Genomic DNA, 13,000 nt, shown 5'->3' with positions numbered 1-13,000 from the left:
ATGTATTGGTTCTAAGTTATGTTCGACAGGTTCCGCAACTGTATTCAGATTTAAAAGGGACTCTTTTAGTTCTTCATCTTTGTTACTTGATATATTTCCTTTCATATCTCTTTCGACAATTGATAGAAGCGTTCTCAATCGAGTGATAATATTTAGCCGCTCAGATATATTGACTCCATTACATAAGCCTATAAGCATCAATTCTTCTGGAAAAATGGTCGGAGATGGACAGTTCTCTATGATATTAGGTTGGTCAGATGTATCCTGCAGGTGAATTATAGACTTTTCTGGAGGAGATGTTTTTGTTGTTAGTTTAGGGACTAAATTTCTCTTTATAATTTTTTGATAGGTAGTTGTTTGTTTAGTAGATTTAAATATATTAAAGTTCAACGGGGGAGCAGTATTTTCAAATAATCTCGATATTTGGATGTTCTGATATTCGAATATTGACCTTTTATTATATATGAGTTTCACAGTATCATGATCTTTAAAAGTGACTATTGCTCTTGCTTTTTTATAATTAAAAAATAAATATTGGATTGATAAAATCCTATCTATATTTATCAAACCAGTTTCCGTGGCTTCTATAATGTTCCAGCAGTGTAATTTACGTTGATGGGGATTTAGCATGCCTCTCGGTTTTGGGTAGTTGATAAACACCAATTTATGATCATTTAAGGTTAAATTCCATTTATATTCTGCTAGATTTGGTTCATTATTAGACAATGAATCTAAATTGAAGCACGTCTCTTCTTTGGCAGACTCTGATATAATAGTCCGATCGCACTCTTCGTCAGCCACGTCCTCCATCGTCTCTCTTAAGACATCCCCTCCTCGACATTTACTCGAAGCCCTCAGCAGGGGGGACCCATCACCGGGTAGGATCTCTGGAGTATAGCACATCCTCTCCCCAACAGACTCCGTCATAATCAGCCAGCCATTCCCACTGTCGATCACATCATCCATCATCTCTCTCAAGTCCTCATCTTCCCGAAGCTGGCTCATTGAAGGTAAAGATGAAGATATGTTTTGTTCTAGGGGCCGACTCAGTGAGGGTAATGGTGAAGGTAGGTTTTGTTTCTTGTTAAATCCGTTCTTACATTTTTTATGTTTCTTTCTCCTTCTCTTTTTCTTTTTCTTTTCTTCTTTTTTGTTGTCCAGCTGTTGTTGCGGAGTGTCTAAGAGGGCAAATAGTTTCTAAAAGTTGAAAGAAGAATGATACTTTTCTTTGTTAGCTTTTGCTTTCTGACTTTTTTTATTATTTATTATCTTCCGGGTCATCTTTATTCCGTTTTTTCCCGTTAACGCAGGATCAGTTAACATTGTTTGTGTAGCTTGTGTTTTCCTGGTGGGTTTCATATCATCTTTAATTTCAGGAATCTTTGTATTCGTTATGATTTCTGTTAGTAGCGTGAGTAAAGGTACAGATTCTTCAATGTATTTGGAGATTTGTGCCAGGAAAGCTGTAACTGCTGTTGTCCATGTTTCTTCTATTGTATATCTATCTTGGGTAGGTATCGTCTCTATGTTCTCCATATATCTCCAGAATGATGTTGTTGATCCATCCATATTGCGTTGTGAAGTCCTATCTTCAGGGATTTCATGATCTGCAATACTAGAGGTTATCAGAGATAGATTCTTGTAGTACTCGGGACCTTGGTCTATATTCCCAGGATGTTGAATCAAATCCTTTGAAGGGGGCTGGTCTCTCTCGAAGGATGATTCTAATGTTGGCATGGAGCTGCTTGTACTATTATTTATGATCAAATTTGTAGGTGTATCTAAATTTAGATCATCTTCATCTAAGGATGGAAGAAAGTTTTTTAATTCACCTTCCCCTAATAGTTCAAAGGCTATACTGTCTTTTGGTAAGATGTTTTCTCTTATTGGGGGTGAGGGTAATTTTTCTATTGTACCATGTTCCTTTAAGTTACATCCAATTAGTTCAGTCACTGGCAGGTGGGTTGATTCTCCTTGCTCTTTCTGTTTATAATATTGTGTTATTTTTGGTTGTTTTTTCTTTGAAGATTTTTTACTTATATCACTTTTACTTATATTCACTTGTAAATCCATGACTGTAGAGGGGGTAATACCCTGCTCTCTGTAAGATTGCCTTGTTAAGACCATTTTATTTCAATTAATCCCAACTCCTTTCTATAGTGCACACGGTTTGGTCTTTCTTTCTTTCTGGCACTATCTGTTTATTTTCTTATTTTCTTATTTAGTTTTTCTTCTCTTCATGAAAATATTTCAAGAGTTTCAAGGCTCCAGGTTAAAGAAAATATCCATCCTTCTATGATAAGACTAGAGTTTGAAGGGAAGTGCTTTGTATAGCCGCGTTATTTACTGTCTCTGGCGTCTAATGGCCTTCAAATAGGTATGTACAAAGTTTATAAATTGTAAAAATCCTGCATTCATCAAGGCCAGTAGTATCTTTTAGGGGGTAGTATAAAAAGAAAATCTGGCATTTATGAGTCCTAGCAGTAAAGTTAAAATGAGATAAAATATATTCACGGAGCTTCGTTGCTATGCGTCTTATCCCGTAGCCATCTTGCTCAGACTCCAGCCTAACATCACACCCTGGAAAAACTCTGGAGCAGATTATAAAACAAATAAACCTGTAAGCACCTTGAAAACAATGTAGTGATTACTAGGAGCCAAGATGTATTTATGAAGAACAAATCCTGTTAAACTAATCTTATTTCATTTTTTGATTGGGTAACCTCCCTTGTAGACTGTGGGAATGCTGTGGACATAATATATCTCGATTTCAGCAAAATGTTTGACAAAGTGCCCCATGATATTTTGATTAGCAAGCTAGCTAAATGTGGGCTGGATGAAACAATGATCAGGTGGATCCACAGTTGGCTCCAGCATCATACTCAAAGAGTGCTTATCAATGGTTCCTTTTCAAACTGGGCAGAAGTAATGAGTGGGGTACCACAGGGCTCGGTCCTGGGCCCAGTGCTCTTCAATATTTTTATTAACACCTTGGATGAGGAGGTACAGAGCTTGCTTATCAAATTTGCAGATGATACAAAATTGGGGGCACAGCTAACACTGTGAAAGACAGAAACAAAATTCAAAGGGACCTTGATAGGCTGGAGCATTGGGCTGAAAACAACAGAATGAAATTCAACAGGGATAAATGCAAAGTTCTACACTTAGGAAAAAGAAACCAAATGCACAGTTGTAAGATAATGGATACTTGGCTCAGCAATACTACACGTGAAAAGGATCTTGGAATTGTCGTTGATCACAAGCTGAATATGAGCGAACAGTGCGATGTGGTTGCAAAGAAGGCAAATGCTGTATTAGGCTGCATTAATAAAAGTATAGTTTCCAAGTCGTCTGAGGTATTAGTTCCCCTCTATTCAGCACCGGTTAGGCCTCATCCTGTGTACTGCGTCCAGCTCTGGTCTCTACACTTCAAGAAGGACGCAGACAAGCTGGAAAAGGTTCTGAGGAGGGCACCAAGGATGATCAGGGGACTGGAAACCAAGCCCTATGAGGAGAGACTGAAAGTACTGGGCATGTTTAGCCTGGAAAAGAGAAGACTGAGGGGAGATATGATAGCATTCTTCAAGAACATGAAAGGTTGTCACACGCAGGAGGGCCAGGATCTCTTTTCGATCGTCCAGAAGCCAGATTTCGACTGAACATCAGGAAAAACGTCCTAACTATTAGAGCCACACAACAATGGAATCAATTACCTAGGGAGGTAGTGGGCTCTCTGACACTAGAGGCATTCAATAAGCAGCTGGACAGCCATCTGTCAGGAATGCTTTGATTTGGATTCCTGCATTGCGCAGGGGGTTGGACTTGATGGCCTTATAGGTCCCTTCCAACTCTACTATTCTATGATTCTATGAACACACTAGGTGAGCCTCTTATGGTCTGGACTTTAATTAGTGTTGTCTAGAGACAGGACTCCTCAAATGGAGGCTAGAAAGGCAATGAAACAAGTCAGTAGAGGGAGGAAGACTGTAGCTCTGGCAGCTGATTATGGCCTCATTACCTCCTACTTCATTTCCAACAGATGACCCATGAGAATCTAGTTGCTGAACACTGCTGTCCTTTGGACCTAATTGGTTCCTTTCTTGCAGATTATGCACAATTTGAAAAAATTATTCTAGGAACTTACCATATATATGAAAAGAGGCACAATGCTCTGTAATGCTCCCATATACTGTCCAAGTGCTATGTTAAACTTTTCAATGTAGAGATCTGGGGGGCTGGCCTGCAAGAAAGAAAAAATAGTTGCCTTATTAAAATGAAAATAATGTCTGGCTTGGAGTAACCAGATTGGACTCGCAGGTTAAAAAAACCCTCAAGTCTCAAGACTAAATAATGAGAAAGAATAGGATATCTAGGAACATAGTTAAACGCACTACTCATTTCTCCTTTTTTTAAAAAAAAAAGACAGCAAGTGTGGAGGAAGACTCACTTCAAACACTTGAGCTAGAGTATCGATTTAATTGGATACCATCCTATGTAACCAAAATGGAAACATCTACACACAAGTGGGAAGTCTCAGCAAGCTTGGACAAATCCTCAAGATTTGCAGATAAAAATGTAGGGAAGGAGGAGGACCTGAAATACAGCTCAATGAGGACTAAGCATGTTCATTTGCCACAGAATGCGAAGTGTCTGTTTGGCAGGGTGGGGGTAGTATGGAATAAAGGGCATGACTGGCTGGAAAACTGAACTGGAACACTGCACCCTGCGATAACATGTCCCAGGGTTCCTCTTGAAATAATCTATAAATTAAGAACATAAGTATACACACAGACTATTTTGAAAAACACATCCAATTAGATTAATATTTATATCCAGCAAAAGAATGTTATGTATCCTTGTTTTTCAACAGAGTGTTGTTGAAAGAACTACGTTACTCTGTACTCCATTCTGCACTAATATTACAATCACTGTCCGACACGGACCTAAAAATACTTTTAGAAATTATAATTGGGTCTTTGTGGATCCGTTCCTGAAGAGGAACACTTCAAAATATTCAAGCCAGAAAGAATCAATTTAATATAAACATTCATGTTCTGAGAAGGTTCATTTGCTCTTCTACTTGCAAATGAATATACTGAATACACATCAAAATCCTTCAGTAATTCTCTTACACAGATAACTACAAAATTCAGGCAGAACAAATTCCAAGTCGGTTATGAGCTCATGGAGGGAATTAGCACGAGCTATTGTCAAGTGCAAGGACATTACTATTTGGCCTAACTGTGGCTCAGTCAGCATGATCTAATACTTAAAACAGAGGGATGCATTCAGTGAAGTCCTATTCAGTACATACACTGAAGTTAGTGGATTGGACTAACTTGTTCATTTAACAAAACGTATATGCCACTTGATTGTAAAAAAAAATCAGTTTATAACTTAGGATCATTACTTTCAATGGGTCTACTGTGAATAGGATTTAGTTGTATGCAACACATGTTTGCAGGTTAGACAGACAGACCATATTGCAGCATAAACTGAAGATGTTGTCAGGCTGCTCTTAAGCTGCAATTTTCTTAGACTGGAGGACCTATAGGAAAGAACACAGCTAATAGCAGGGCTTATTTTTCTTATTTTTCATAGGTTTTTTTTTCTTTAAAAATACACACACACACACACACATTACTAACTAACTATCTATCTAAAGAGCTTCCTGAATAAAGCAACATTAACAATGTTTTCAAAAACAAGCTGCACAGTGAGTCACTGGAAGTGTTGCAACAGACTAACTCGGCTGCCTCTCTGGAAATCAGAATGAGAGTTAAGAGTTTAATGTTGAATCTCATATGTGCAGACCAGAATCCTTTGCTTCCTCCCCTCCCCCCAAAATCTATTGAATGTTGTAGAAAATACTTCCAAAAACTAAAAACCATGTATAATACCGACAGTATTTCAGCACAAAAGAAAAATGTGGCTGTCACGGTATTTTCTGTCAACCTTCCTTTATATATAATTAAAAGTGATTTTCCAAGACTTCTAAATTAAAAACTGATGCAAACTGTTAAGAGGTTCAAGAGATACCTAGTATGCATAATTAAATGCATTATTAAATTCCATGCACACTGTAACAACTTTCATATTATCTTCCACAGATGTGTCTCCCAGCAATTTTTTTTTAAGCACAACATTTTTCAGCTGATGATCCTTTCCTATTGACATACATTCATTTTTCTCCATTATATTCCCTTTCTTTTCTAGGAAAGGTATTTAAGAACTGCACATTTGTTTGTTTGCAATTTCACCGTATGCATGATCAATCACTTATGAAGAAGTTATGGCTCACTTCTATAAGCTGCTATGCAGAAACATAATTTCTAGCACTGGCATTAGGGCACAATGGGTGATTATGCACAGGTGTCAGGAGCCAAATCTAGTCCTACCATTTATTTTGAGACTCATCCAAGTTTAAATTACCCCCTTCAGGATGCAATTGATCAATGCTGAACTCAAAATGAAAACACTAAAACCCATTCAACCATTTGAACTATAGGAACTGGAGCAAAACATTGCAACATAACACTATCCAAAATAAGTTACGATATCGAACACTTCCTTTATATAAAGATTAGTAGCACTCTGAATAGAAGGAAAATGGGGGGAGGGAAGAGCACCATTTTTACATACAGAGGACGACAGAAACATCTAAAAACATGCATATCCTTACTACAAACACTACACTAAGAAACTCTCGCTACAACATTACAACACAGAAGCCTGGTTTGTACGTCATGCTAAGCCATGGTTTGTAAGCCATAAACAAACTAAAAACAAGCCATAAGTTGTCCCATAGACAATCAAATAAACTATGCCTTGTTTCATGAAATATTGGTTTGTTTTCCCTCCACCCTGTTTTCACTGCCCACCTGATATCCTAGTAATGGCATTACGTCAGCATGTCACCAGCCCCAGTAACCACTGATAGCCTGGATAAATGGGATGGGAAAGTGTCTTCAGAGCTCTTCAACATTGATTTCCGCAGCAACTGAGCCATATCAGCTTCCCTCCTTCCTCCATTAATGGAACACCCAATCTCTGGAGTCAAGAAGCTCCTAAACCTTTTCCTGCACTGCTCTCCTAAGGAAGTTTTCTTCACTAAAAGATAAAAGCCTCCCACTTCATAAATTTCCACCCACCCAATGCTCAATCTTTGACTGAAGTGAGTTCCTGGAAAAATGTATGGAGTCTCTGGAAAGAAAAAATAAAAACAGCATGGGGCACAGTTTTATAATGCACCAACACACACACCAAACATGTTTCCATATTGGGTGGTTGTCTCTCCCCAACATGGAATGAGAAATACACTACAGTCTCCATTAATTCTGTCTTGGACAGAAGATCTCCATCACTAAACATCAAAGTACTCAACGTTACTGAACATTTCCCTGCTAGCTTCCAACAGAAGAACACCCAAATCCATACCACCCCACCCCATCAATTACCTATGAAGCACCCCACCTGTACACAATTCTAGTCAGCAAGAACTTTCAAAGTCAACCAGGTAGCCAAACTGCGCCTCCTATTCCCTCTGCAACTGCACTCTTTTCTGCCTGTGAAGACACAGGTTTTTATTAATGAAAACACTTTACTGATGACAACATTAGAAGAACAAAAGCAAACAGCAATTCATGTAATTCAATACAAACAGAGAAGTCATATGGTGAGGGAGAGGCACACTGAAGTAGGGTCAGAATGGGGACTGAATCCAGCAGCTATTATTAGTGTGCGCTAAGGTGTTCAGTAGAGAGCCAGTGTGGTGTAGTGGTTAAGGTGCTGGACTACGACCTGGGAGAACAGGGTTCGAATCCCCACACAGCTATGAGGCTCAATGGGTGACCTTGGGCCAGTCACTGCCTCTTGGCCTCAGAGGAAGGCAATGGTAAACCACCTCTGAATACCGCTTACCATGAAAACCCTATTCATAGGGTCACCATAAGTCGGAAGTGACTTGAAGGTAGTCAATTTCCATTTCAAGGTGTTCAGCACAAGTCAGTAGTAACTTGAACCTTGGGGAAAGTGAAGGTAATGGTCCCAAATTAACTGGGATATTGCATTCCTGATGGCTATGACCTGAAGATGCCCTGCATTCGTTTGTCAGTGATTAATTGACTAAAAAGGATTAATTGACCCTGTTCTATGTCCATGAACACCACACTTGGGCCCAGCGTTCCTCTAGCAAAATATCTGCCCTTGTGTTGCAAATATTGTGGAGGATACAGCAAACCAAAATGACATCAGCAACAAGATCTTGCTCTACATCCAGCAAGGTTTAAAGTGGCCACCACCTACCCAAAGCCTTGCTCCACAAGTAGCGTCACTCTACTATGGTAGTGGTTGAAATTTCCATCAATACTGATCCTTGGAGACTTGTAGGAAGGCATCAAAGAGGGTTGTAAGTTGAATGCCTGGCTCAGGAGGATAAGAAGGCACACCAGAAATTGACTAACATGCAGGATCAAGGGAGGGATGTCAAGAAGATGACCTTGCTGTGGTTTCTCCTCTAAACGCTCATAGGATTGCCAGGTCAGAAGCATCCTAAACCCTGATATTTCAAGGGCAGGCCTGAGTGATGTCACAGGGTGGGCCCAAATGATGTCATTAAGCATGATACATTAAGCATCAGCCACAGTTGCTTGGAGCATACAATTCAAACAAAAACATTTCTTTGATTGGATATTAAGATAGAAAGCTTAGCTAAAAGATGGAGCCTGGGTAGGGTACACTTACTCTACCCTACTTGCTTCTGGAAAGAAGGATTTAAGTGCCCTCAGGCCAGACCAGCCAACAGAAGGCCATTGTAGGAAGAAAGGAGCCTAGTGTTGTGGAGATGATAGATGGAAGCACTCAGGAGTAAGGATGGATGCACCTGAAGGCTGCAATTCTAAACACGCTTACTAAAGGTACTAAGCCCCACAAAACTCTATAGGACTTACGTCTGAGTAGATATGGTTTGGATTGTGCTGTAGGCAAACCTTAAATAGGGATCCTCTGCAAAAATATTCATATCCAAGCAGGGTTGGCAACCCCCTGCCTGGAATGCCCTGCCCCTACCTTTTAACATGGCTGCTTCAAATTTCTTTACAGATTTGACTCTTCACTTCAGAAAGAGGTCTGAGAAATGAGTAAGAAGATTCTCTACCCTTTTCTGTCTACCCTGTGGGCTGCTATAAACTCACTTTGACAGTCAACCGAATTCCAGTGCGTAATAATTGACAGAGAGAAACACATGGTTTGGTCTACCTTCACAGGCAGCAGCTTCGGAACAACAACTGCAGCCACACTTCCCAACATGTGAATTCTCTTTTACCACTATTGGTTGAGAAAAAAGCCATCATGCAAACAACAAGATGCATCATCAGTGGGTTTAAGGGGGTTGAGATGAGCACATAGAACCACTGTTGTTGCTTCTATGCATGTAAGGGAGTGAGGTTAAAGGTAAATGAAATGCAAACAGAAAAACAAAAGACAGTGATATTTCCTAAATGCAATACCATGCCAGCCACAACAAGATTCACAGAATCATAGAATAGTACAGTTGGAAGGGGCCTATAAGGCCATCAAGCCCAACCCCCTGCTCAATACAGGAATCCAAATCAAAGCATTCCCAACAGATGGCTGTCCAGCTGCCTCTTGGATGCCTCCAGTGTCAGAGAGCCCACTACCTCTCTAGGTAATTGATTCCATTGTTGTATGGCTCTAACAGTTAGGACGTTTTTCCTGATGTCCAGTCAAAATCTGGCTTCCTGCAACTTGAGCCCATTATTCTGTGTCTTGCACTCTGGGACGATTGAGAAGAGATCCCGGCCCTCCTGCGTGACAACCTTTCATGTACTTGAACAGTGCTATCATATCTCCCCTCAGTCTTCTCTTCTCCTCGCTAAACATGCCCAGTTCTTTCAGTCTCTCCTCATAGGACTTTGTCCCAGTCCCCTGATCATCCTTGTTGCCCTCCTCTGAACCTGTTCCAGTTTGTCTGCATCCTTCTTGAAGTGTGGAGACCAGAACTGGACGCAGTATTCAAGATGAGGCCTAACCAGTGCTGAATAGAGGGGAACTAATACTTCACGCAATTTGGAAACTATACTTCTGTTAATGCAGCCTAATATAGCATTTGCCTTTTTTGCAGCCTCATCACACTGTTGGCTCATATTCAGCTTGTGATCAATGACAATTCCAAGATCCTTCTCACATGTAGTACTGCTGAGCCAAGTATCCCCCATCTTATAACTATGCATTTGGTTTCTTTTTCCTAAGCACAGAACTTTGCATTTATCCTTGTTGAATTTCATTCTGTTGTTTTCAGCCCAATGCTCCAGCCTATCAAGGTCCCTTTGAATTTTGTTTCTATCTTCCACGGTATTAGCTATGCCCCCAATTTTGTATCATCTGCAAATTTGATAAGCATGCTCTGTACCTCCTCATCCAAGTCGTTAATAAAAATATTGAAAAACCACTGGGCCCAGGACCGAGCCCTATGGTACCCCACTTGTTACTTCTGCCCAGTTTGAGAAGGAACCGTTGATAAGCACTTTTTGAGTACGATTCTAAACCAACTGTGGATCTACCTGATAGTTGTTCCATCCAGCCCACATTTAGCTAGCTTGCTAATCAGAATATCATGGGGCACTTTGTCAAAAGCTTTGCTGAAGTCGAGGTATATTATGTCTACAGCATTCCCACAGTCTACAAGGGAGGTTACCCAGTCATTCCTATGAGTAAGGCAGAAAACTCAGCATCCCACAACCAGACAGGATTCATAACCAAAAACCAAAACTAAAAAAATCCTGGCAGCCAAGGTCACAGAAATTCCTGTGCAGCACTGCCTGCCCAGGGGCTATTAGTGCAGAATGCTGTGGCATGATTGCTGACACGAGTGAAACCCTATCGGCACGTAATATTTCTGCTCTGAAATCTGCACTGGTTGCTGATTTGCTACCAGGCCAAGTTCAAGGTGTGCTTTCCATGTTACAGGTGCCACATAGTACTTGTTCTGTTCTTGTAAAAAATCAGTCCTTTAGTGTGGCAGCACCTACACTTTGGAACTCCCTGCCTATTGACATTAGGCAGACTCCTTCATTGTACTCTTTTCAGCACCTACTAAAAACATTTTTGTTTAGGCAAGCCTACCCAGGCATATAGAAGCTATTGTGTTCTCTGTCTGTTTTTAACTCATTGTTGGTTTTATTATTTTGAATCTTTTTAAATACCTGTCTTTAACTGCTTTTAATTTTATTGTTTTAATTCCTTCTGTAAACCACTTTGAGATTTTTTTTACAATAAAGCGGTATATAAATGTTGTAAATAAAATACATAAATAAATTTTGGAGTCACTGTGGCCCTTGGGTCTCTCTTTTAGGAACAAAGGAATCTGCCTTATACCGAGTCAGGCCATTTGGTACCATCTAGCTCAGTATTGATAACATGGACTAGCATTGGCTCTCCAGGATTCCAGGCAATAGTCTTTTCCACAGATTGAATTTTGGACCTTTGCATGCAAAGCATGTGCCCTACCACTGAGCTGTAGCCCTTCCCCTGTTTAAAAAATGATCTTTTAAAATTGTTCTTTTCACTTCACTAATGAATGCACATCATATCTAGGGCAGATCCACACCATTCATTTAAAGCACATTCAATATACATTTGAAGTACATGAATCCCACCACAGAATCATGGGAACTGTAGTTTGTTAAGGGTGATAGGAACTATAACTGTGAGGGGGAAACTACACTTCCCAGGATTCTTTAAGGGAAGTAATGTGCTTTAAATGCGAGTTGAGTGTGCTTAATAAACTTTGCCTGCATGTAAATTGTTTTAATCAGTTTTTTAAAATGGAAATAAACTATAAATTTTACTGAGTGACCACGGGCTACTCACCATCTCTCAGCCTGATCTGCCGCTCAGGATGAAAACAACAGAGGGCAACTATGACCACCCCAAGGAAGAAGGGCACACTTAAAATGAAGAGGAAATAATCATGTACAACCATAGTGTGAAATCAGATACTTATCAAGACACAATACAAAGAAATATCTATATAAGCATGACTGTCAAAGAAGTTTATTATTTATACAACCTGTAAAGATATTTATAGTGCAATCCAATGTTTGTTTACTCAGAAGTAAGTCCCAATGTATTCAAGGGGTTTACTCAAACAGGGAATCATGCACAGAATTGCAACCTCAAGTTATAAGGAACTGCACTCACCCAACCCCAAATTCAGAATCATGCCACTTTAAACTATTTTGCCACTGTTTATATTTGTTTTTATGGTTATTGGATTTTAAAGGGATTTATTTCTTATTCTGAGCTGCTTTGGTTAACAGATGGTAACCCTACCTCACAGGGTTGTTGGAAAGACTCCATATACACACACACACACACACACACTAGAAATGTAAAAATGCATACACCCTGTTTATTGTCAAAACCAGTTGATCACTGCAGAACATTTTTTATAAAAATAAAATCAGTATTAGTTTCCTACATAGTAAGAGCAATGATACCTAAGTAAGCCTTCCCTAATTACTTTAAAAAATAGGACTGGAGGAGGAGAGAAAGATTTACAACACACACAGTTCTTTGCTATGTTCACTAAGAAGTCCCATTAAATTACAGCACAACTCTAACCATGTCTACTCAAAAGTAAGTCCTATTGAATTCAATGGGGTTTATTCTGGGTATGTGGGATTAGCATTGCAGCTTTACTCCCAGTAAAGGAGTATTGGATTAAAGCTTCATATTGGGAAGGGTTTCAAAACACTGCCCTCTTCAACAGCCCAGGAAACTTTAAACTTGTTTGACTCCTGCACACAAAAGAGAAAAAGACTGAACACTATATACTTACTCTATTCATGAGATTTTCAGGTAAGCAAGAAAAAACAACAGTTTTTTTGCTTTGCAGTGAGCTCTAGCTACTGCCTTCAGGTCAACAAATCCCTTGTCAATCACAACCCTGACTTTCACTTATTGGCTACAAACCTGAAAG

General features: G+C 39.6%; 1 protein-coding gene across 3 annotated transcripts in view; it reads right to left on the bottom strand.

Moving 5' to 3' along the window:
* Nucleotides 1–13,000, bottom strand: part of CACUL1 (CDK2 associated cullin domain 1) — a 90,949-nt gene that overhangs the window by 55,543 nt on the left and 22,406 nt on the right. For 2 of the 3 annotated variants that reach the window (XM_061635863.1, XM_061635862.1), the window contains exon 4: nt 4,145–4,240. The exons of the other annotated variant lie outside the window; for it this stretch is intronic. In XM_061635863.1, the coding sequence (XP_061491847.1) occupies nt 4,145–4,240 (96 nt within the window). The remainder of the gene's footprint in view (nt 1–4,144; nt 4,241–13,000) is intronic. 3 annotated transcript variants of the gene reach the window in all.

This window comes from Rhineura floridana, chromosome 7 (genome assembly GCF_030035675.1).
Source record: "Rhineura floridana isolate rRhiFlo1 chromosome 7, rRhiFlo1.hap2, whole genome shotgun sequence".
Classification (NCBI taxonomy): domain Eukaryota; kingdom Metazoa; phylum Chordata; class Lepidosauria; order Squamata; family Rhineuridae; genus Rhineura; species Rhineura floridana.
Note: the sequence above shows the minus strand (reverse complement) of the source record. Positions and strands in the feature narration are given on the sequence as shown.